Source organism: Bufo gargarizans, unplaced genomic scaffold (genome assembly GCF_014858855.1).
Source record: "Bufo gargarizans isolate SCDJY-AF-19 unplaced genomic scaffold, ASM1485885v1 original_scaffold_2097_pilon, whole genome shotgun sequence".
NCBI lineage: Eukaryota > Metazoa > Chordata > Amphibia > Anura > Bufonidae > Bufo > Bufo gargarizans.
In genome coordinates this window covers 188,637-214,370 of record NW_025334642.1, presented here as the reverse complement: position 1 = coordinate 214,370, position 25,734 = coordinate 188,637, and the positions used below count along the sequence as shown (strand labels likewise).

Here is a 25,734-nt window from a genome sequence, read left to right as displayed (position 1 = left end):
GTGGACTTCCTTGGTTCTAGCTACCATGTATTCATTAGGCTACATGCACACGAACATTGTTTGTTTCCGCGTCGTTCTGTTTTTTTTTTTGCGAATAGGATGCGGACTCGTTCATTTCAATGGGTCAGCATCAGTATATCCGTTCCGTAGCCCCGCAAAAAAAAATAGAACATGTCCTATTCTTGTGCGTTTTAGGACAATGGATCTGCAAGAAACAAAACGGATGGCGTACGGCGTATGGTGGACCGCAAAACACATACGGTCGTGTGCATGTAGCCTAAAATGTAACAAATTTCGGTGTCTTCTACTTTTTTTCCACAAGATGGCGAACTCTGCTGGCAACAGCGTAATTTTCAACACAGCTGACGGTCTGGTGTTCCGTTCTAACAGAGAAAGAGACACAGGAAAAAAAAAAGGTACGTCGGATCATCGAGGGCATAACCGCGGGGAAAAACATGCTGTGTCACTCCAAAGACATCTGATTCACCGCAAAAAGTTACAGCAGAAGGAGAATTACGACTTTCCCTGGTGAGTGCAGCAATTCCAGCTACAGAAACTGAATTTACCAGATCAAGAGTCACTTCCTGATTGTGATTATGGCATCTGCTGACTTCAAGTACGGCCAGAACTGCTCCATTTGCCTGAACATCTACACGGATCCCGTCATCATGAGGTGTGGGCACAGCTTCTGCCAGGGCTGCATTGATCGTGAGCTGGACACTCAGCAGGAATCTGGAGTTTACACCTGTCCTGAATGCAGGAAGCGGTTTCACCAGAGGCCAGTGTTGCAGAAGAACATGACTCTGTGCCACACAGCAGAATGTTCATCCACGTGCCATGAAGACCATGAGGCATCAGGGATATTCTGCACTTATTGCATTCATTCTCCAGTACCTGCTATTAAATCCTGCCTATTGTGTGAAGCTTCTCTATGTGACAGTCACCTGAAGGTCCACAGCAAATCCCCTGAACACCTCTTGTCGGAACCCACCACTTCTTTTGGAAAGAGGAAATGTTCCACACACAAGAAGATCCTTGAATACTACTGTTCCAAGGACGCTGTTTGCATCTGCGTATCCTGCATTGCTTTTGGAGAACATAAAGGACACTATGTGGAGCCTATCAATGCCGCTTTTGAAAAGAAGAGAGACAAACTAATACATGTTTTGGAAAAGCTGACCACAAAGAAGAAGAAAACAGAGAAACGAGTCAAGAACTTGCAAAAACGAAGGACAGATGTGCAAGAAAAAGCAGCTGGGGTGACAAAGCAGGTCAATGTCCTGTTTAGGGAAATTCGAGAACAGCTGGATCTTCTGGAGAAAAGAGTCCTCAGTGAAATCTCCAACTGGGAAGAACAGGTGTCACACACAGTCTCTAACCTGATCCTGCAGCTGGAGGTAAAGAAGGACGAGCTGTCCAGAAAGATGTTTGACGTTGAAGAGCTGTGTCACATGAGCGATCCCGTCACTGTATTACAAGGAAAAGGATCCTTAAGAGATGACTTTTATGACCGTCAGGAAGGAGATGATGAAGACAGAGAGAGAGAAGATAAGAAGGTCCACGAGGCAGGAGATCTAGATGAATGTCTAATTTCAGCGGCCTTACATGCTGGATTGGCTGACATTATGACGGGTGTGAAGAGAGGGATTTATGTGTCCGAGTCTCTGGATATTTTACTAGATCTAAACACGGCTGGTAATTATGTCATGGTGTCAGGAGATCTGAAAAGTGTGTCCTGGTCAGATCTAAATCAATGTCGTCTCGAAACCCCAGAGAGATTTCAGTATTGTCAGGTATTGAGCACCCGGAACTTCTCCTCAGGGCGACATTACTGGGAGGTGGAGACCAGCGAGTCAGGAGACTGGATGATCGGGGTGTGTTACCCCAGTATAGACAGGAAAGGCGTCCAGTCCTATATTGGAAACAACAACAAGTCTTGGGGTTTATGTAAATTTAATAATGAATATTCGGCCATACATTCCAGTGACGTCAGCCAGATATCTCACTACGTCTCCTCCCAGAGTTTCAGGATATATCTGGATTATGAGGCTGGACAGTTATCCTTTTACGAGTTACAAGGACCCATTCGACACCTGCACACCTTCTCTGCTATCTTCACCGAACCCCTCCATGCTGTGTTTTATGTTTGGGGTGACTGGGTAAGAGTTAAGAGCTAGAATATTTACTGGTGGCTCCATATGGTCCTGTATATCCTATATATGCCCAGTGCGAGATTTCTGAAAATTATGTATAGTTATTTATGAAAACTAAGGCAAAACATAAGAGAAGTTGAATATTTGCAAATAAGGCCTCTTGTGTTGACCTATGAGAGGGTAGATTAGTTTTATCACCAGATATCATAGCTCCTGGCCAATATGGCCTCCTACATTGATATAGGAGAGGAAGGATAGATTGTTTCCATTATTTGGAGCATAGTGCCTGGTTAATATGCCCTCTTACAGGAGAGGATGTATTGGTTCCATCACTCAGAGCCACCGCCAGATAGAATAGTACCCGACCAATATGACCTCCTGCTTTCATATAGAAGATGAAGGATTGATTAGGTCCATTACTTGGAGCCACCACCAGATAGCAAAGCACCTTGCCAGTATGGCCTCCTACATCAATATAGGAAAGAAGGATGGATTGTTTCCATCACTTGGAGCCACCACCAGATAGCCTTGCGCCTAGCAAATATGGCCTCCTAGAATGCTATAGGAGAGGAAGGATGGATTAGTTCCATCATTTGGAACCACCACCAGATAGCATATCGCCTGGCTAATATGGCCCCCTACATCAATTAAGGAGAGGATGGATTGGTTCCATTATTTGGAGCCACCACAAGGTAGAATAGCAGCTGGCCAAAATGGCCTCCTACACTGTCATAGGAGAGGAAGGATGGAGTAGTTTCATCACTTGGAGCCACCACCAGATAGCCTAGCACCAAGCCAATATGGCCACCTGCGTCAATATAGGAGAAGATGGATTGGAGCCATCACTAGATAGAGTGGCACCTGGCCAATGTGGCCTCCTACATCGGTATAGGAGGTGAAGGATGGATTGGTTTCATAATCTGATGCTGCCACCAGATAGAATAGCAGCTGGCCAATGTGACCTTCTACATTGATATAGAAGGGGGAGTATGGATCGGTTCCATCACTTGGAGCCAACACCAGATAGCTGAGGGTCAGTTGTGAGGCTTTAAAGACACCAGTGACTGAGCTTGGTTGCTGGTACAGAATATTCTAATTGACTTACCAGTCGATCATTCTCATTCATTCAGCTGCAGATGGTTATGCTTACCTTTTCCATCTTCCACTACTGTTGTTCTGACATGGTCCCTGCAGTGCTCCACTTCCTGCTCCGGTCCCGATATGGCAGGAAATGGATGTGAATGCCATTCAGCCAATGCCATTCAGGAAGTGGAGCACAGTGTCAATCGGCACTGTTAACAATAGTAATGGCAGCGGATCGGTGAGTTTAGTATCTGTTATTTTTGAAGCATTAGCAGCTTGTGGAAAAGCTTTTTTAAAAATTCTAATGGATCACCGCTTTAAGTTACCCATACTATTAGCCGAAAGCTATATTGTCCGACCCCCCCCCCCCCTTCATACACATGCATGCTTGGCTGATGCACATACGTGTTTTCAATGGCAAGAGAGCAGAAAGTCGCTGCTTTATCTCCCAGGACAGGCATGGCCAACCTGCAGCTCTCCAGCTGTTGTAAAACTACAACTCCCACCATGCTCTGCTGTAGGCAGTCTGGGCATGCTGGGAGTTGTAGTTTTGCAACAGCTAGAGAGCATCTGGTTGGCCATCCCTGTCCCAGTAGAACAAAAGGCACTAAAATGCAATACACTCGATCTGCATGGAGATCCCCGTACACATGAGATAGCGGGTGGGCCCAGACGAAATTGATACCTTCTGATGACGATAATCTAATGTGTATAGGGATCTTCAGCTGTATCCACCCTCCAGTCCTCCATGATTTCTGCTTGCGCCTCCAGTAGACATATTAGATACACTTCTGTATCATTCCAGTTCCTCCCGTTGTATTGCGCGCTGTGCTCTTCAGCTCTCAACCCCCCTTCTGTATATTGCATAGACTGGGGATATCCCAGACTTTTTGGCTGCACATCTGGTTTCTACGCCTTCATCTTTATATATTTTATATATCACCATTCACTTCAGTCTAGTGGACGTTAACTATAGCTTCACTGTGCCGTGTTATAAGGATTTCCAGGACTGAAATAAAATTATTCTGGGACAAACAGCGCCACGCCTGTCCATGGGTTGTGTCTGGTATTGCAGCTCTGCTCTGTTGAAGTGGAGGAGCTGCTGTTTGTATAAGAAATCAGCCATGGTCAGCAATTTTACACATTACACCCAATGGAACTAGTGAATTATAAGAACCAGGCCGGTTTTAGTGTAGTGGGAGCATTCCACCTTCTGAGGGACCATGGTCTCCCAGTCATCAGCTTGAGTACTTTCTGAGAACATTGTCTCCCAGTCATCAGTTTCTGTAATTCCTGAGAAAACATGGTCTCCCAGTCATCATCTTGTGAACTTTCTGAGAGAACATGCTCTGGTGGTAATCAGCTTGTGCACTTTCTGAGAGAACATGATCTCCTGGTCATCATCTTGTGCACTTTCTGAGAGAACATGGTCTCCTGGTCATCATCTTGTGCACTTTCTGAGAGAACGTGATCTCCTGGTCATCATCTTGTGCACTTTCTGAGAGAACATGGTCTCCTGGTCATCATCTTGTGCACTTTCTGAGAGAAGATGGTCTCCTGGTAATGACCTTCTGCTCTTTCTGAGATAACATGGTCTCCTGGTCATCTGTGCACTTTCTGAGATAACATGGTCTCCTGGTCATCATCGTGTGCACTTTCTGAGAAAACGTGGTCTCCTGGTCATCATCTTGTGCCCTTTCTGAGATAACGTGGTCTCCTGGTCATCTGTGCACTTTCTGAGGGAACATGGTCTGCTGGTAATCACCTTGTGCACTTTCTGAGACAACATGGTCTCCCAGTCATCATCTTGTGAACTTTCTGAGAGAACATGCTCTGGTGGTAATCAGCTTGTGCACTTTCTGAGAGAACATGCTCTCCTGGTCATCATCTTGTGCACTTTCTGAGAGAACATGGTCTCCTGGTCATCATCTTGTGCACTTTCTGAGAGAAGATGGTCTCCTGGTAATGACCTTCTGCTCTTTCTGAGATAACATGGTCTCCTGGTCATCTGTGCACTTTCTGAGATAACATGGTCTCCTGGTCATCATCGTGTGCACTTTCTGAGAGAACATGGTCTCCTGGTATTTAGCTTGTGCACTTTCTGAGAGAACATGGTCTCCTGGTCATTATCTTGTGCCCTTTCTGAGAGAACATGGTCTCCCGGTCATCTGTGCACGTTCTGAGAGAACATGGTCTCCTGGTCACCAGCTTGTTTGTCACATTTTGCTGCTGAGCTTTTTGTATATGGTGAAGTCTCATAGAAATGATTGTGTTATTAAACTCATGATATAAATTGTACCTTGTCTCGCCTTTTCCTGAATTTTATTTGTGAAAAGTTGACACCAAAGCATTGCTGTAAAAACATCTCCTGAAACACTCTGTGCTGCTGGCAGACGCTGGTCACAGCATACATTGCTCTGACCATTTTTAAAAGGGGTCTTTTGGACTGTTATAAGTGATGAAAATCGCTCGGCTATTGCATCAGGGACCTCTTCTGATCCATGGAAGGAACAAGCAGAAAAGGTTGTCCAGCCGTAGTCTGTGGGATCATGGAGAAATCCCTAAATCCTCCAGGACGATTTCACCTCTCTTCTCTGTGGGCTACACGTGATTACGTTCTGTAGCGTCATAACATATTGTTAAAATGTGTAGCCTGAACAGGTGGCTCCAGGCACATGAAATACAGCCACCCGCCCTGGGCTCATCATGGGAATTTTCTATCCCCTTTTTGCTGTAGGGGTGCCCTTTAAGGGATAGTTTACCAGGCTGTGTCTGAGGTCCACATTCCTCTCTGTGCTCCTCCTAATGGCAGATATCAGATTTCACCAAATTTAAAATGACCTGCCGTCTTCATGCAACTTTATTAGTTTATTTTCTTTCATTAGTCGTGAACTGCCACCTTCATACAACATTATTAATGTCCTTATTTCTATTAGGAGCTGTCATCATCAACTTATTAAGGTTCCTTGAAGTTGTTTCTGCCACCTTCATGCAACCTTATTCGTTTCCTTGATTGCATTAATCTGAAACTGCCACCTTCATGAAACTTTATAAGTGTCCTCGTTTCTATTAGTCAGGAGCTGCCACCTTCATGCAACTTTATTGGTATCCTTGTTTCGATTAGTCATGCTGCGCAGCATAGTAATTTCCCTCTGCAGCCTCTGCCATGCTGTAATCTGTCTGAGATAACTGGTCTCCTCTTCTAGGTTGTCCTACATAGGACATTATGGTGAAGTTGGCCTGGATCAATGATGCAGCCTCCCATAAAGCAACTCAATGCTATTCAACAAACTACACCACCCATGTTGGTCTCATCTGCCTGAGCAGGGATCTAGTCTCCAAGACTAAGGAATGAACCCAACCGTCTTTAAAAGAAGATGGTGAGACATGAGGACCACAAGATTTGTCACACAGCTGGGAGTGGGAACCAACACCAAAGGGGCCACACTTTTATATAGATCTCGTCTCCATGCCCCTGCCTGACACTGAGATGGAATAGCAGCTGAAAGGACCAGCAAGTTACGTCAATGGAGATAACATAGCCTTCAGGGTAAACTTCTCAGGAGTTGGTTCTAGCTTTCCCTATAACAGCAGGTGCCGGTGGGTGGGGAGCAGGGAGAGTCAGCAGGCTTGATAAAGATTCTCCTAAAATCTGGCAGAAGGAAGAGCCTATATGACGGAGGAGGTTCTGGAGGTGGTCACTGGGTAAGTGGAAGGAGGGAGGAAGGAGGAGAAGACCTGGATGTATAAGGAATGGGGAGGAGAAAGGGGTGGTGGCTATAAGAAAAGAGGCAGCGGAAAGCAGGAGATAAACATGTAGGTAGGGAGGGGAAGGGAGGACCATGGGAGAGACGGAGAAGACCAGGAGGAAGGCGGCAATCTGCCTACTATGGAAGGATATGTTCTGGAGGAGAACAACTTCAGAAGGAGGGGTGACAGGGAAATGCAGAAACAGTCATCTATGGACGAGAAGACAATTAGGAGATGGAGATGTCCATGAATGAGGAGGGGGAAGGACCAGTCCAGGAGGGGGAAGGACCAGTCCAGGAGGGGGAAGGACCAGTTGAGGAGGAGGGATCAGTCCAGGAGAGAGGAAGGACCAGTCCAGGAGGGGGAAGGACCAGTCCAGGAGAGAGGAAGGACCAGTCCAGGAGAGGGAAGGACCAGTCCAGGAGAGGGAAGGACCAGTCCAGGAGGGGGAAGGCCCAGTCCAGGAAGAGGGAAGGACCAGTCAAGGAGGGGGAAGGACCAGTCCAGGGTGGAGATGGGTACGTGGGAGGACAGGGCGGGAAGGAGATGCAGATGTCCATGTGTGAGGAAGGGAAGGATTAGATGGGGGCGTGGCCATGTGAGGTGCCGCTGGAGAAGGGGCGGTCCCACCACGGGCTCCGCCCAGCGCTTACGTCAGGTCTGTGTCCCAGTAGCGGCGGTGTCGGCTCCGGGGCCCGGACAGCAGTCAGGCCGCGGCCATGGAGCTGGAGGAGGGCGGCCTGGTGTACCAGGAGGAGGCGGGCGGCACGGCCGGGGCCGTCATGTCGGATCGGGTGTCCGGCCTGGCCGCCTCCATCTACCGGGAGCTGGAGCGGCTGATCGGCCGCTATGAGGAGGACGCGGTGAAGCAGCTGATGCCGCTGGTGGTGGCCGTGCTGGAGAACCTGGAAGCCGTGTGCGCCGAGAACCAGGAGCATGAGGTGGAGCTGGAGCTGCTGCGGGAGGACAACGAGCAGCTGCTCACCCAGTACGAGCGGGAGAAGGCGCTGAGGAAGCACGCCGAGGAGGTGAGGGGCCCCGGGCGGTCCGCACACTGGCCCCCAGACTGACCCCCCCCCCCCAGCTGCTGCAACCCCCCAGACTGACCCCCCCCCAGCTGCTGCAACCCCCCAGACCTGCGTCCCCCAACTGCTGCACCCCCCCCCCAGACCTGCGTCCCCCAACTGCTGCGCCCCCCCCCCCAGACCTGCGTCCACCAACTGCTGCGCCCCCCCCAGACCTGCGTCCACCAACTGCTGCGCCCCCCCAGACCTGCGTCCACCAACTGCTGCGCCCCCCCAGACCTGCGTCCACCAACTGCTGCGCCCCCCCAGACCTGCGTCCACCAACTGCTGCGCCCCCCCAGACCTGCGTCCACCAACTGCTGCGCCCCCCCAGACCTGCGTCCACCAACTGCTGCGCCCCCCCAGACCTGCGTCCACCAACTGCTGCGCCCCCCCAGACCTGCGTCCACCAACTGCTGCGCCCCCCAGACCTGCGTCCACCAACTGCTGCGCCCCCCCAGACCTGCGTCCACCAACTGCTGCGCCCCCCCAGACCTGCGTCCACCAACTGCTGCGCCCCCCCAGACCTGCGTCCACCAACTGCTGCGCCCCCCCAGACCTGCGTCCACCAACTGCTGCGCCCCCCCAGACCTGCGTCCACCAACTGCTGCGCCCCCCCAGACCTGCGTCCACCAACTGCTGCGCCCCCCCAGACCTGCGTCCACCAACTGCTGCGCCCCCCCAGACCTGCGTCCACCAACTGCTGCGCCCCCCCAGACCTGCGTCCACCAACTGCTGCGCCCCCCCAGACCTGCGTCCACCAACTGCTGCGCCCCCCCAGACCTGCGTCCACCAACTGCTGCGCCCCCCCCAGACCTGCGTCCACCAACTGCTGCGCCCCCCCAGACCTGCGTCCACCAACTGCTGCGCCCCCCCAGACCTGCGTCCACCAACTGCTGCGCCCCCCCAGACCTGCGTCCACCAACTGCTGCGCCCCCCCAGACCTGCGTCCACCAACTGCTGCGCCCCCCCAGACCTGCGTCCACCAACTGCTGCGCCCCCCCAGACCTGCGTCCACCAACTGCTGCGCCCCCCCAGACCTGCGTCCACCAACTGCTGCGCCCCCCCAGACCTGCGTCCACCAACTGCTGCGCCCCCCCAGACCTGCGTCCACCAACTGCTGCGCCCCCCCAGACCTGCGTCCACCAACTGCTGCGCCCCCCCAGACCTGCGTCCACCAACTGCTGCGCCCCCCAGACCTGCGTCCACCAACTGCTGCGCCCCCCCAGACCTGCGTCCACCAACTGCTGCGCCCCCCCAGACCTGCGTCCACCAACTGCTGCGCCCCCCCCAGACCTGCGTCCACCAACTGCTGCGCCCCCCCCAGACCTGCGTCCACCAACTGCTGCGCCCCCCCAGACCTGCGTCCACCAACTGCTGCGCCCCCCCAGACCTGCGTCCACCAACTGCTGCGCCCCCCCCAGACCTGCGTCCACCAACTGCTGCGCCCCCCCCAGACCTGCGTCCACCAACTGCTGCGCCCCCCCCCAGACCTGCGTCCACCAACTGCTGCGCCCCCCCCAGACCTGCGTCCACCAACTGCTGCGCCCCCCCCAGACCTGCGTCCACCAACTGCTGCGCCCCCCCCAGACCTGCGTCCACCAACTGCTGCGCCCCCCCCAGACCTGCGTCCACCAACTGCTGCGCCCCCCCCAGACCTGCGTCCACCAACTGCTGCGCCCCCCCCAGACCTGCGTCCACCAACTGCTGCGCCCCCCCCAGACCTGCGTCCACCAACTGCTGCGCCCCCCCCAGACCTGCGTCCACCAACTGCTGCGCCCCCCCCAGACCTGCGTCCCCTCCCCCAGACCTTCGTCCCCCAGACCTTTCCCAACCTGTTGCCCCCAGAGAGAAAGGCACCCTCCAACCTGCTGCACTCCGTCTGTAACCACCCCCCAGTACTGCTGCACCCTGAGACTGTCGCCCCCTTCTAGACTCACCCCCAAGTCTGGAACCCCCCAGACTCACCCCAAAAAGAGCCCATCACCACCAGTACTGCTGCACCTCAAGACTGTCACCGCAGCCGCCTGCATCCCCAGAACCTGTCACCCCTAATACTGCTGCACCCCTACAGTCACCTGCCACCCCAGCCTGCTGCTCCTCAAGAGCTTCCACACTGCACCCAAGTCTGTCACCATCTGTCTGCAGAGCCCGTCACCCCCCCCTCAAACCCGCCGCCCTATGTCGGGCTGTCGCCCGCCGTCTGACGCCCCCACACTTCACCCCCATAGCTTGTCCCCCAATTAGTCATTATTGTGTGTACCCCCAAATAACCAATGTTTGAGCGCCTCCTAATGTTACTACTTCACGCTCCCTTGCATAAGTATTCACCCCCGGATCCCTCTGTGCCTCTTTCACTCCTGAGGTGCTTGTTTGGGGCTGACACCGGTGATATACAGTATGTTGCTTAGCAACAGCAGATGCTCAGATGGCGGCTGAGGGCCGGTGCTGAACCTTGAATTGTAGGGGTCCCTCCGGGGACGTTTGGGTGGTCCTCAGTACGTCTTTCCAGGGTCAGGATGTCACACGCTTGTGCTGGGTGTGTGGATGTTTCTCTCTTGGTGACTCCCCCTCAGTGAGCGATGTCCTCTGTGCTGCTGTGGGGCAGAACAATGGCTGTTAGTCACTTGAATCTCAGAATTAACCATTCTTTTTATTTTTTGGTGGCACATGGGGGCGCTCTGCAGGTATCGGGCTGTATGGGGGGATTTACTGGAGCAGGCTTGATATTTAGGAGTCTCTGCAGGAAACACAACCCCCACCATCCCACCGAAGGACTTCCTAAGGAAATCCCAAAGCTCTCAACATTCCAGGGTCCGCACCTCGCGTGCCTCAGAGCCGAGGCTGATAACGGAGAGCGATAGACCTCAGTGTCCGCCAGCGCCTCGCCATTTACAAGACGTCTGCCTGCTGTCTCACAGCTGAGGGTTCGGTACAGTCATGTCCAGTGTAGACTCTGTGTGGTACATGCATCGGCAGCACAACCCTGAGGATTGTCTGGACTGGATACTGTTGTAACAAACCCTCAGCTGTGAGAAGAATTAGGTCTGTGAGGACATTCAGCTGCTGGATGTGAACAAGAGTGTTCCCACTCAATGACAGCAAGCAGCTACTCAGTGTCTGGGAACTTTGCATTAGTCAGGACGCCGGCCCTTTAAGTGAGCTGTAATTTCCTCTTACTGTGCGATTATATCCCAGGGTTATTATGCTCCTCGCCGTTGTGTGAGTCATGTGACCGCCGCTGACCAGACGCGTATTTATAGAGCGGTGGCCGTCACCCTGACCCCACCCAGACGCCTGTGTGTATGGGCCCCGCACGTGATCTGTCTGCCCTCATGTGGCTCAGGACTGGGAGAGCCGCGGGTACTGGAGGCGGGAGAAGTCCCATGTAAATAGGAACTGGTAGGGAGGAGGATGATGGTATGAAGGGGAGATGACAACATGGGATATTTCCGTATCAGTGAGCACTTGATGCCGGATTAACAGACCGTTATAAAGGGAGAGAAGCTCAAAAACAATGTCCCCACTATGATTTCTAGGGTAATGTTCTCCGGAATTCCCCTTTATGTCAATATATTGTACAAAAACATCTACAGAAGATGTACAGCTCTGCACATTCACTTCTGTCAGAGTTCTGCTCAAGTTGCTGCATTCTGTTTAGGTCACAGAACCAGCCTGCAGCCATGTTCTCTGTACATCCTGTATTATACTCCAGAGCTGCACTCGCTATTCTGCTGGTGCAGTCACTGTGTACATACATTACTTATCCTGTACTGATCCTGAGTTACATCCTGTATTATACTCCAGAGCTGCACTCACTATTCTGCTGGTGCAGTCACTGTGTACATACATTACTTATCCTGTACTGATTCTGAGTTACATCCTGTATTATACTCCAGAGCTGCACTCGCTATTCTGCTGGTGCAGTCACTGTGTACATACATTACTTATCCTGTACTGGTACTGAGTTACATCCTGTATTATACTCCAGAGCTGCACTCACTATTCTGCTGGTGCAGTCACTGTGTACATACATTACTTATCCTGTACTGGTACTGAGTTACATCCTGTATTATACTCCAGAGCTGCACTCACTATTCTGCTGGTGCAGTCACTGTGTACATACATTACATATCCTGTACTGGTACTGAGTTACATCCTGTATTATACTCCAGAGCTGCACTCACTATTCTGCTGGTGCAGTCACTGTGTACATACATTACTGATCCTATACTGATCCTGAGTTACATCCTGTATTATACTCCAGAGCTGCACTCACTATTCTGCTGGTGCAGTCACTGTGTACATACATTACTTATCCTGTACTGGTACTGAGTTACATCCTGTATTATACTCCAGAGCTGCACTCACTATTCTGCTGGTGCAGTCACTGTGTACATACATTACTTATCCTGTACTGATCCTGAGTTACATCCTGTATTATACTCCGGAGCTGCACTCACTATTCTGCTGGTGGAGTCACTGTGTACATACATTACTTATCCTGTACTGATCCTGAGTTACATCCTGTATTATACTTCAGAGCGGCACTCACTATTCTGCTGGTGCAGTCACTGTGCACATGCATTACTTATCCTGTACTGATCCTGAGTTACATCCTGTATTATACCCCAGAGCTGCACTCACTATTCTGCTGGTGCAGTCATTGTGTACATACATTACTTATCCTGTACTGATCCTGAGTTACATCCTGTATTATACTCCAGAGCTGCACTCACTATTCTGCTGGTGCAGTCACTGTGTACATTACTTATCCTGTACTGATCCTGAGTTACATCCTGTATTATACTCCAGAGCTGCACTCACTATTCTGCTGGTGCAGTCACTGTGTACATACAGTACTTATCCTGTACTGATCCTGAGTTACATCCTGTATTATACTCCAGAGCTGCACTCACTATTCTGCTGGTGCAGTCACTGTGTACATACATTACTTATCCTGTACTGATCCTGAGTTACATCCTGTATTATACTCCAGAGCTGCACTCACTATTCTGCTGGTGCATTCACTGTGTACATACATTACTTATCCTGTACTGATCCTGAGTTACATCCTGTATTATACTCCAGAGCTGCACTCACTATTCTGCTGGTGCAGTCACTGTGTACATACATTACTTATCCTGTACTGATCCTGAGTTACATCCTGTATTATACTCCAGAGCTGCACTCACTATTCTGCTGGTGCAGTCACTGTGCACATGCATTACTTATCCTGTCTGTACATTAATTATCTGTGTAACGTGGCAGTGAGCGCCCCCATGTGGTGTGTCGGCCCCTCACACATGATCACTGGAGTCATGGAAGTGCAGGGTCGCCTCGGGTGTTGCTGTGATGTGTAATAATGTGGCCTGTTACGCTCTGACACAACATCTGTCCCAAGTGTCAGCCTGTCAACCATCTGTCTCCTGACTTCTCAGCATTGCTCCTCCGGGAGGTCCCTGAGTTAACTCTTTCCTAGCTGATGCTTTACATTCCTGGCTGCCTGCATTCCGTACAGTCGGCCTTCCCTGTTGTAGGTAGGTCGCTCCAGGCGTCTCGGAGAGCTCAGCAGATCCTCTGGCCGCTCATCCCAAGGCATGGTGGAGGACATTGGTTGTCCCTCTAGTCACTTTGATCGTTATGGCCTTGGTCGTGTGCTTGTCCAAATACGTCCCCCCTTGTGTGGTGGGATCTCTCCACATGCATTCTGTCACCCGCTGAAGACGCTCCGCTTCTGCAGATCTTCTACGGGCAGACCTGTCACCTCCCCTGTGTGGTGGGATCTCTCCCCGGCATTCCGCTTCTCCAAATCTTCTGCGGGTGGACCTCCCCTGTGTGGTGGGATCTCTCCACGACGCTCCGCTTCTCCAAATCTTCTGCGGGTGGACCTCCCCTGTGTGGTGGGATCTCTCCACGACGCTCCGCTTCTCCAAATCTTCTGCGGGTGGACCTCCCCTGTGTGGTGGGATCTCTCCACGACGCTCCGCTTCTCCAAATCTTCTGCGGGTGGACCTCCCCTGTGTGGTGGGATCTCTCTACGACGCTCCGCTTCTTCTACGGGTGGACCTCCCCTGTGTGGTGGGATCTCTCCACGACCTTCCGCTTCTCTAGATCTTCGAGTGGACCTCCCCTGTGTGGTGGGATTTCTCCACGATGCTCTGCTTCTCCAGGTCTTCTACGGGTGGACCTCCCCTGTGTAGTGGGAACTCTCCACGACACTCCGCTTCTACAGGCGGACCTCTCTCAGTCCACCCGCTACTCCAAGCTTCATGTTCAGCTTTGCCAAGGATCCTAAATAAAAAGCTCCTGCTGCTTTCTGTATGCAGCTCCTCTGCAGAGCGATGTGTCTCCGTGGTTACAGACCGCTGCAGCAGCCACATGTCACTCTGCTCTTTAGTCTTCTCATTGAACTGCAGACAGTAGAAGAGCAGGCATAGGATTGCAGAGGAGCTGTGAACCTCAAACGGTGGGTGCGCCTGTGTCCAAGGTTATTTGCAAAGTTGTTTCATTTTTTTCCTGTCCGATGCATTGGAAATCACAAATTATCTGTGTTAGAACCATGATGGCAGACACGTTCTGTGTCCGGCTGAGGTAGTAGTCCTGGGTGGGGCGCCGCTTCCTCTTATGTCTGTGTCACGTCCATCGTCCAGGAAATCACTCCCGGGTCTCGCAGACGTCTGTGCTCTCTGCTATCAGCAGGGTCTTCCTCGTGGGGCCCCAGCAGCTGAATATTTCAGAATCTCCTCCATTTCCCACCATGGAGATCTTCAACAACTCCCCCCCCCCCCCGGCGGTGAGGCATGTGGCCCTTGGTGCCTCCACAGTGTCTCGTCTCCCAGTCAGTTTATGGGATGGATGGTCTGGAGCAATTTACTGGAGGTTTCGGCTCAAAAAACTGTGTGTGTTCCCGGGCTGAGGGCATGAGCTGAAATCCACGTAAACCCCACAGACGCACCTCTCCTCCTCCTCACTAGGAAGCCGTTCACACCGCGCATTTTCTTTGCACGTGGACTTTGCGTCTCGGAAGAAAAGGAATCGCGGTGTTGATGCTCGGCTTCCGCTCCCTAAGGCTGCGCTCACTAGATGGGTTTAGATCTTGTGTGCAGACGTTGCGATTGCTGCTGATGCCACGATTCCGCACCAGGACGTCCCATTGTCGCTCTGGCCGCGGGTCTCGCGTTCTCTACTCACAGGCTGATGGAGATCTGCTGAGGTGTGAACGTGCCCTTAGACTGCTTCCACGTGGCGGATCTGCTCCGATAATCGGAGCGCGGAAAGTCTGTGGATTCTCTTCTTGCCGTGATCAAATCCATAACAAAATCCACATGTGACACAAGCCCCGGACCCTCTGCCAAAACCGCAATGGGTAATCTGCCAAGTGTGAACGCGGTCACATGCGTACCGGTAAAATCCAGTCCGCGCCCCCGGCTGAGTGATACTTTGTATTTCGTGGCTCGCGTCGCGAATTTACTATGAAGTCTGCAGTGAAATCTAAAACATTACGTGCGACGCGTTTTGTGCTATTACAGCGTGATCCGGGGAGTAGGCGTCGCTGTAGGATGCCGGAAAAAACGCCAAAATCCAGCTGTGTGAACGAGCCCCTATCCGTCCTGCCAGGGTCTTGTCCCGATGACGTGCGAGGAGTCGCTTCCTCTCCCCCGGCTGAGATTTATTATTATGAAATATCCCCCCTTAAAGTGACATCATCGGCAGAGAGCTTAAAAATATGCCATTTATTTTTTACTATTTGCAAGTTTTCTTAGTTTTTTTGTTACTTTTTCTCCCCCTTGACAACTATAACGGCTCTACGGGCGAGCAGTAATCTTTTCTCCCCTCCCCTGCCATATATTATACACCCCCCCCCCCCCCCCCCCCTCACCTGCACCTGTCTGAGCTCCGTCGGTCCCGCTTCCTCGCCGCCAGGTCCTCGCGGTTTAGTCAGACGGTCACAATGGCTTCTTTTCTTGTAATGACCGCGCAGGGGGTTAATGGCGGCGGCTGCAGAGATAACAGAGGGACGAGCCCTTAAAGTGACAATGATGGAAGAGACCGAGGGTATGGGGCGCGGACGGTGCCGGCTGGGATTTTTGGCTCAGTCAGTACATGTCACAAAGGGGATGGATCAGCTCGGGCCCCGGGATTGCTGGTCTGGCGCTTTCTAGAGGGGTCATCGCAGGTTCATTGTCAGCAGTGACCCCGCGGCGTTCAGGGAATTTTCTGTGACCATCGCATTTTACATAACACATTGCTGCATGGCTGCATTCACCTCCAGAGCTGCATTCACCAGTCTGGTAGCCTGGAGCCGGCTGTAGGGGGCATGTAGGGTCTGATGGCGCCTCTATGGAGTTGTTATGTAAGCGATTCTCCGGTATTAATATTGCATCACATTGCAGGGCGTCCGCCTGAACTTCCTGCCTGATCACAGACATTTTTACGTTTTTTTTCTTTGTGTGTTACATAAGGTTCATCTGATGGGTCATGTGACCGCGGTACGATGTGATGGTCAGGAGGTCTGCGTCTTGTGATGGTCTAGTCCTGGCACGAGCGCAGTCATCAGGAGAGACTGTTATCTGATCTGTCCCGGGGAGATGGGAAAGCTGGGTGACAACCAGTATGGCGGCCATTATCGATTTCCCCCCCATACATTGCCTGAAATCCGCTGCCCCCCTCCATCGCTACTAGGGAAACATGGCTGACAACTCTTAAGGGAGCTGTAATGGTGGCCGGGGAGGTTGTCAGGTGTCTAATCGCCGGCTGAGATTGTTTAACCATTTGATGGAAGCTGACAGTGACCAGTAATGACCCTGTTGGGATTAAGGGGTTAACCAAGAAGGGTTTGTGGCGTCAGTCTCCACCAGGATGGTATATAAGGAGCGGTGCGCCCCCTGGTGTACATGTGCCGAATCGCACTGCAGACTGGGGGGGGGGGCGGACCCCCATGTCTGGAAGGAGTTGTTATCACTGCATATGTGATTATTTATATATATATATTTATATGCTTTTCTTTTCTTTCCAGAAATTCATTGAATTTGAAGACTTGCAGGAGCAGGACAAGAAGGATTTGCAGGTTCGGGTGGAATTTCTGGAATCGCAAACCAGACAGCTAGAGCTGAAGGCGAAGAACTACGCCGATCAGAGTAAGGGTCCTGCCTCCACGCTGATCCTGGGGATGTAGGACGTTACTGCCTCTTGACCGGGGGGCTGCCGGGACCCCCACTAATCGTGGGCTATCGGAAGTCATTGCCTTCTGACTGGAAGGACTGCTGGGACTCCACTGATCCTGGGGATATAGGAAATCATTGCCTCCTGACCGGGGAACTGCTGGGACCCCCACTGATCCTGGGGATATAGGAAATCATTGCCTCCTGACCGGGGAACTGCTGGGACCCTCACTGATCCTGGGGATATAGGAAATCATTGCCTCCTGACCGGGGAACTGCTGGGACCCCCACTGATCCTGGGGATATAGGAAATCATTGCCTCCTGACCGGGGAACTGCTGGGACCCCCACTGATCCTGGGGCTGGAGCAAGTCATTGCCTCCTGACCTGGAGGAGCCACAGCACCAGTGACGCTCCTCTACATCCGCTCTGCAGGTTCCACATTCTCGTGAATGAAGCCGTGTTACAGTCTCCTGATAAGTGGGGGTCCCAGAAGTCAGACCCCCCCCCCAGGTGGGAGATAAGTAAGTGGGGGTCCCACAATTCAGACCCCCCCCCCCCAGGTGGGAGATAAGTAAGTGGGGGTCCCACAATTCAGACCCCCCCCCAGGTGGGAGATAAGTAAGTGGGGGTCCCACAATTCAGACCCCCCCCCAGGTGGGAGATAAGTAAGTGGGGGTCCCACAATTCAGACCCCCCCCCCCCCAGGTGGGAGATAAGTAAGTGGGGGTCCCACAATTCAGACCCCCCCCCCAGGTGGGAGATAAGTAAGTGGGGGTCCCACAATTCAGACCCCCCCCCCCAGGTGGGAGATAAGTAAGTGGGGGTCCCACAATTCAGACCCCCCCCCCCCAGGTGGGAGATAAGTAAGTGGGGGTCCCACAATTCAGACCCCCCCCAGGTGGGAGATAAGTAAGTGGGGGTCCCACAATTCAGACCCCCCCCCAGGTGGGAGATAAGTGGGGGTCCCACAATTCAGACCCCCCCCCCCAGGTGGGAGATAAGTAAGTGGGGGTCCCACAATTCAGACCCCCCCCCCCCCAGGTGGGAGATAAGTAAGTGGGGGTCCCACAATTCAGACCCCCCCCCCCAGGTGGGAGATAAGTAAGGGGTCCACCTGTAGCTCCGCGCCTCTCCAGACATACTGCGCCAGAACTGCCATTACCACCAATGCAATGGAAGGAAGCGGGCCCCAGAAAATGGACCAAAATTGGGCTCAGACACAAGTCAAGAAAGTGGTCTCCAGTAGCTGGAGGGTGAACATATAGACAGGAGGATAGTAGTAATCACCAGTAGGGATGAGAAGGCTGGACATAAGGCGCCATGCGGGCAAAGGGTTACGCCGTAGCTCTCAGGTGTCTCAGGACGCCCCCTAGAGGAAGAACCATATAACGCATTAGAGTGGTGTTCTGAGATTCCGATACTGCTGACCTATCCCTGTGACCTGTCCGGCACTCCAGCTGTGGTGGAACTACGACTCCCAGCATGCTTCATTCATTTCTATGGAGTTCTGAAAACAGCCAGGCAAGTGTGCATCTTGGGAGTTGTAGTTTTACCACAGCTGGAGGTTAGCCATCACAGGGATAGGTCAGCTTTCAGCTCACCGAGCACAGCGCTTTACATTGTATAGTGGCCGCGCTTGGTATTGCAGCTCAGCCCCATTCACTTCAGTGAGCTCCAGTGCCTTCTCAAACGGCTGATCCAAATCTCAGAAAACCCCTTTAACTGCCTAACGCACAATAGCGTTCCGGAGGCGGTCGATTCATTCCTCCTTGACGCGAGATTTCCTGTGAACGCGCGCGTTCACAGGATCAGAAGGTAAATGAGTGCATCTACAGCCTGCCAGCGGCGATCGTTCGCTGGCAGGCTGTAGATGCGATTTTTTTTTTTTAGATTTTTTTTATAACCCTTGAAAGGTATATCGGACGCTGTTCTGGTCCTCTGGTGGTCCCTTTTGCTTGGATCGACCACCAGAGGACACAGGCAGCTCTGTAAGTAGCACCAATCACAGCACTACACTACACCCCCACCCCACCCCCCCCTGTCACTTATTAACCCCTTATCACCCCATATAGATTCCCTGATCACCCCCTGTCATTGATCACCCCCCCTGTAAGGCTCCATTCAGACGTCCGTATGTCTTTTGCGGATCCACGGATCCGCAAAACACGGACACCGCGGATCTGCAAAACACGGACACTGGCAATGTGCTTTCCGCATTTTGCGGATCCGCACATTGCCAGAACTATATAGAAAATGCCTTTTCTTGTCCGCAATTGCGGACAAGAATAGGACATGTTCTATAGGCTCTACAAAAAACGCACTTTATTTTTTGTCACAAGTTAGTGGAATATGAGACTTTGTAAGGAAAAAATAAATAAATAATTTTCCGCTAACTTGTGACAAAAAAATAATAAATATTCTAGGAACTCGTCATGCCCCTGACGGAATACCTTGGGGTGTCTACTTTCCAAAATGGGGTCACTTGTGGGGTAGTTATACTGCCCTGGCATTTTAGGGGCCCTAATGCGTGAGAAGTAGTTTGAAATCCAAATGTGTCAAAAATGCCCTGTGAAATCCAAAAGGTGCTCTTTAGAATTTGGGCCCATTTGCCCACCTAGGCTGCAAAAAAGTGTCTCACATGTGGTATCGCCGTACTCAGGAGAAGTTGGGGAATGTGTTTTGGGGTGTCATTTTACATATACCCATGCTGGGTGAGAGAAATATCTCTCTATAATGACAACTTTGTATAAAAAAAAAAATGGGGAGATATTTCTCTCACCCAGCATGGGTATATGTAAAAAGACACCCCAAAACACATTGCCCAACTTCTCCTGAGTACGGCGATACCAGATGTGTGACACTTTATTGCAGCCTAGGTGGGCAAAGGGGCACAAATTCTAAAGAGCACCTTTTGGATTTCACAGGGCATTTTTGACACATTTGGATTTCAAACTACTTCTCACGCATTAGGGCCCCTAAAATGCCAAGGCAGTATAACTACCCCACAAGTGACCCCATTTTGGAAAGAAGACACCCCAAGGTATACCGTGAGGGGCATGGCGAGTTCCTAGAATTTTTTATTTTTGGCACAAGTTAGTGGAATATGAGACTTTGTAAGAAAAAATAAAAATTAAAATCATCATTTTCCGCTAACTTGTGACAAAAAATAAAAACTTCTATGAACTCACTATGCCCATCAGCGAATACCTTAGGGTGTCTACTTTCCGAAATGGGGTCATTTGTGGGGTGTTTGTACTGCCTGGGCATTGTAGAACCTCAGGAAACATGACAGGTGCTCAGAAAGTCAGAGCTGTTTCAAATGCGGAAATTCCCATTTTTGTACCATAGTTTGTAAACGCTATAACTTTTGCGCAAACCAATAAATATACACTTATTGCATTTTTTTTAATTAAAGACATGTAGAACAATAAATTTAGAGAAAAATTTATATAGAAATGTATTTTTTTTATTTTTCGCCACCACCTCAGTACAAATGCCGTATAGATGTCTGCATAGATTGGCGCTATGTTGGGACCTGTCGCGGTTCCTCGTTATTGTACAATGTAATATCACCCCCGCAGAGCAGAGCTCCGGGCCTTCTGACTTCTAGTCACGGCCGTCCTACCCCTCAGCATCGATCCATGTACAAATGAGGCCATCCAGATATAGGACGGTACAGAGGTCCCACAGCTCCAACCTTCACGTATATAACATGTACCCCCGACTGTTCATACTGTACATACGTGTAGGCTCTCCGGCAGGGCCGTACACGGGAATAGCGTGTTTACGTGTTTCTTCTGTGTGTCCCCCATGAGATGAATCCTGTGCATTTCCCTCTTTCAGTCAGTCGCTTGGAGGAGAGAGAAGCGGAGCTGAAAAAGGAATACAACGCTCTTCACCTGCGACATTCCGAGGTACGGAGGCTGCGGGGCGCTGCTGGGGCCAGGACTTCTCTGTGGCTGCGGTGTACATTGGCTTTCATATGTAGATTACATTGACATGACGGGGGGGGGGTCACTTATTTTTATTCTGTCCGTTTAGCACAGTGACAGTTTTTTGTGAAAGTCGTGGTTTTTGCAGATTATCCTAAATCTCAGGTGATTATTCCCAATCTCCCCACAGATCATTCACAATTATATGGAACACTTGGAACGTACCAAGCTGCAGCAGCTGATAGGGTCCGAGCAGCTGGAATCTACTATTCACAGTAAAATTCGGTAAGATCTGTGTGTCGGGGGTGGGGAGGCCGGGCCCCGGAGCTGCTTTTGTCTTTCGGAGAGAATGGCGCCATTGTCTTTAAATCCTGGAACAATGCTCGGGCTGATGCAGAAAAGCCGGATGATGGATCGGAATGCAGCAGCGGAGGAAGGGCTGAAGTGTGCAGAATGGCCGGCCGGGCGCCACGACTCCCTGCTGGTGTGTTATAAATGTAGTCACCGGTTTCATCTGTGCAGGGTCTGAGGGGGCGGAGCATGACTCAGGAAGTCTCTCCGTTGGAGTGTGAATCTGTGTCATGCTCCGCCCCCTCCACTTCTGCACCTCATGGGATTATTTGTGAGGAGTTTAATATGTATTTTCAGGGTGTGTTTTGTATGTTTTTTGTTACTCTGTGCCTCGGGTTGCAATCTATGGGGGGACACGGGAGGCGGAGGAGCCATCTTTTATATAACCCAGTGCCACATCTAGATCCGCAGGAAGGTGTGGGTGCAGATAAGCTGCCACCATAGACGTCAAATGGGCTTGGCCCTCCTCATTGTGAACATGTACGGTGGCCCAGACCGAGCATGCATGTGTGTCGGAAAGTCGGGAGAGAGCTGTCCAGCGACTGAAGGTGTACTGCCAGCTTTAACCCTTACAGCATGGAGGGCACGGGTGGGGGTGCAGCACGGACTGTAAACTGTATTCCGTACCAGTGGGAGTGGCGAGTGTGCGGTTGGTGTATATTGAATCTGCGTGATATGGGAGTATATCTATGTATACAGGGTGTGGTCGGTGTGTACAGTGCCTTGAAAAAGTTTTCATTCCCCTTGAACTTTTCCACATTATTTCACGTTACGCCCACAAACTTAAATGTATTTTATTGGGATTTTATGTGACAGATCAACACAAAGTAGCGAGTGTGTGTGTGACGTGCAAAGAATGATTTTCAACATTTTTAATAAATAAAAATCTGGAAGATGTGGCGTGCATTTGTATCCAGCCCCCTGTACTCTGATACCCCTAAATAAAATCCAGTCTGACCAATTGCCTCTAGAAATCACCTAATTAGTACATAGAGCCCACCTGTGTGTAATTTATTCTCAATAGAACTCCAGCTGTTCTGTGAAGGCCTCAGCTTCTTGAAACCCAAGGAACACACAAGACAGGTCAGGGATAAAGTTGTGGAGAGGTGTAAAGCAGGGTTAAGTTATAAAACAAAATATATCCAAAGCTCTGAACATCTGACCAGAGCACTGTTCAATCCCTCATCCGAAAATAGGAGTATGGCACAACTGCAAACCTACCTGAGACATGGCCGTCCACCTAAACTGACAGTCCAGGCAAGAGGCATATGGTCACTCAGGAGGAGCTGCAGAGATCCACAGCTCAGGGGGGAGAATCTGTCCACAGGACAACCATTAGTCGTGTACTCTACAAATCTGGCCTTTATGGAAGAGTGTCCATTTTTGGAAACGGTCAAACATGTGGAAGAAGGGGCTTTGGTCAGATGAGATCAAAGTGGAAATTTCTGGCCTAAATACAAAACGCTATATATGGCGGAAAACTAACCCTGCACACCACCCCTACTGTGAGACGTGGCGGTGGCAGCATTGAGCTGGGGGGGGGGGGTTATTCTTCAGCAGTGACAGGGAAGCCGGTCAGAGGTGATGGGAAGATGGATGGAGCCAAATGCAGGGCAATCCTGGAGGAAAACCTGGTAGAGGCCTAAAAAGACTGGGACGGAGGTTCACCTTCCAGCAGGACAACGACCCCAAACATCCAGCCAGAGCTGCAATGGTTTAGATCACAGCATCTCATGTGTTGGGTCATAATTCAGACCTAAATCCAATTGAAAATCTGTGGCAAGACTTGAAAATTTCTGTTCAGACGCTCTGCATCCAATCTGACTGAGCGTGAGCGCTCCTGCAAGAACGGCCAAAAATGTCGGCCTGTAGATGTGCAAAACTGGTGGAGACATCCCCAAAGACTTGCAGTAGTAATTGCAGCCAAGGGTGGTCCTACAAAGTATTGACTATGGGGGGATGTTTGGTGCAGTGTGCAAAAATGTGGAAAAGTTCAAGGGGTGTGAATACCCAAGCCGGTGTATCCGGCCGGTGTATACAGTCTGGGGTCGGTGTGTGTGGTGTATACAGTGTATCCGGTCTGTGTGTGCAGCGTGTATCCGGCCGGTGTATACAGTCTGGGGTCGGTGTGTGTGGTGTATACAGTGTATCCGGTCTGTGTGTGCGGCGTGTATCCGGCCGGTGTATACAGTCTGGGGTCGGTGTGTGTGGTGTATACAGTGTATCCGGTCTGTGTGTGCGGCGTGTATCCGGCCGGTGTATACAGTCTGTGGGGTCGGTGTGTGTGGTGTATACAGTGTATCTGGTCTGGTGTGTGCAGCGTGTATCTGGTCTGGTGTGTGCAGCGTGTATCTGGTCTGGTGTGTGCAGCGTGTATCTGGTCTGGTGTGTGCAGCGTGTATCTGGTCTGGTGTGTGCAGCCTGTGGGGTTGTGTATACAGTGTGTATCTCGTAGGTGTATACAGTGTGTATCTCGTCGGTGTATGCAGCCTGTGGGGTTGGTGTAAGCAGTGTGTATCTCGTCGGTGTATGCAGCCTGTGGGGTTGGTGCAAGCAGTGTGTATCTCGTCGGTGTATGCAGCCTGTGGGGTTGGTGTAAGCAGTGTGTATCTCGTCGGTGTATGCAGCCTGTGGGGTTGGTGTATGCAGTGTGTATCTCGTCGGTGTATAGAGCCTGTGGGGTTGGTGTATGCAGTGTGTATCTCATCGGTGTATAGAGCCTGTGGGGTTGGTGTATGCAGTGTGTATCTCGTCGGTGTATAGAGCCTGTGGGGTTGGTGTATGCAGTGTGTATCTCGTCGGTGTATAGAGCCTGTGGGGTCGGTGTATGCAGCGTGTATCTCGTCGGTGTGTGCAGCCTGTGGGATTGGTGTATACAGTGTGTATCTCGTCGGTGTATGCAGTGTATCTAGCTGGTGTATGCAGTGTGTATCTCGTCGGTGTATACAGCCTGTGGGGTTGTGTATACAGCGTGTATCTCGTCGGTGTGTGCAGCCTGTGGGGTCGGTGTATGCAGTGTATCTGGCTGGTGTATACAGTGTGTATCTCGTCGGTGTATGCAGCCTGTGGGGTTGTGTATACAGTGTGTATCTCGTCGGTGTATGCAGCCTGTGGGGTTGTGTATACAGTGTGTATCTCGTCGGTGTATGCAGCCTGTGGGGTTGTGTATACAGTGTGTATCTCGTCGGTGTATGCAGCCTGTGGGATTGGTGTATACAGTGTGTATCTCGTCGGTGTATGCAGCCTGTGGGATTGGTGTATACAGTGTGTATCTCGTCGGTGTATGCAGCCTGTGGGATTGGTGTATACAGTGTGTATCTCATCGGTGTATGCAGTGTATCTGGCAGGTGTATACAGTGTGTATCTCGTCGGTGTATGCAGCCTGTGGGGTTGTGTATACAGCGTGTATCTCGTCGGTGTGTGCAGCCTGTGGGGTCGGTGTATACAGTGTGTATCTCGTCGGTGTATGCAGTGTATCTGGCTGGTGTATACAGTGTGTATCTCGTCGGTGTATGCAGCCTGTGGGGTTGGTGTATACAGTGTATCTCGTCGGTGTGTGCAGCCTGTGGGGTTGGTGTATACAGTGTGCATCTCGTCGGTGTATGCAGCCTGTGGGGTTGTGTATACAGTGTGCATCTCGTCGGTGTATGCAGCCTGTGGGGTTGGTGTATACAGTGTGCATCTCGTCGGTGTATGCAGCCTGTGGGGTTGTGTATACAGTGTGCATCTCGTCGGTGTATGCAGCCTGTGGGGTTGGTGTATACAGTGTATCTCGTCGGTGTGTGCAGCCTGTGGGGTTGGTGTATACAGTGTGCATCTCGTCGGTGTATGCAGCCTGTGGGGTTGTGTATACAGTGTGCATCTCGTCGGTGTATGCAGCCTGTGGGGTTGGTGTATACAGTGTGTATCTCGTCGGTGTATGCAGCCTGTGGGGTTGGTGTATACAGTGTGCATCTCGTCGGTGTATGCAGCCTGTGGGGTTGTGTATACAGTGTGCATCTCGTCGGTGTATGCAGCCTGTGGGGTTGTGTATACAGTGTGCATCTCGTCGGTGTATACAGCCTGTGGGGTGGTGTATACAGTGTGCATCTCGTCGGTGTATACAGCCTGTGGGGTGGTGTAGACAGTGTCTTTGGCTTTTCCTCCCCCTGTGATGTCCCCTGGCAGCAGGTGTTCACTGATTGGCTGCAGCCTGGGCTCCCCCCCCCCCCCCCCCCCCCCCCTCCCCTTGTTAT

General features: G+C 51.4%; 3 protein-coding genes across 6 annotated transcripts in view; all 3 read left to right on the top strand.

Moving 5' to 3' along the window:
* The first annotated feature begins 407 nt into the window (after positions 1 to 407).
* Positions 408 to 5,529, top strand: LOC122923955 (E3 ubiquitin/ISG15 ligase TRIM25-like). The gene has a single exon (XM_044274849.1). The coding sequence runs from the start codon at positions 597 to 599 to the stop codon at positions 2,175 to 2,177; it is 1,581 nt and encodes a 526-aa protein (XP_044130784.1). The 5' UTR covers positions 408 to 596; the 3' UTR covers positions 2,178 to 5,529.
* Positions 5,530 to 7,529: 2,000 nt separating this feature from the next.
* Positions 7,530 to 25,734, top strand: part of SPAG9 (sperm associated antigen 9) — a 31,840-nt gene continuing 13,635 nt past the window's right edge. For 2 of the 4 annotated variants that reach the window (XM_044274841.1, XM_044274843.1), the window contains exons 1-4: positions 7,531 to 8,014; positions 17,070 to 17,190; positions 21,060 to 21,130; positions 21,339 to 21,433. In XM_044274841.1, coding sequence (XP_044130776.1) covers positions 7,706 to 8,014; positions 17,070 to 17,190; positions 21,060 to 21,130; positions 21,339 to 21,433 — 596 coding nt within the window. In that variant the 5' untranslated portion in view covers positions 7,531 to 7,705. The other 2 variants (XM_044274842.1, XM_044274845.1) reach the window with 2 other exon arrangements.
* LOC122923954 lies at positions 21,703 to 25,685 on the top strand. The gene is made up of 2 exons (XM_044274847.1): positions 21,703 to 24,617; positions 24,847 to 25,685. The coding sequence occupies exons 1-2, from the start codon at positions 24,281 to 24,283 to the stop codon at positions 25,620 to 25,622; spliced, it is 1,113 nt and encodes a 370-aa protein (XP_044130782.1). The 5' UTR covers positions 21,703 to 24,280; the 3' UTR covers positions 25,623 to 25,685.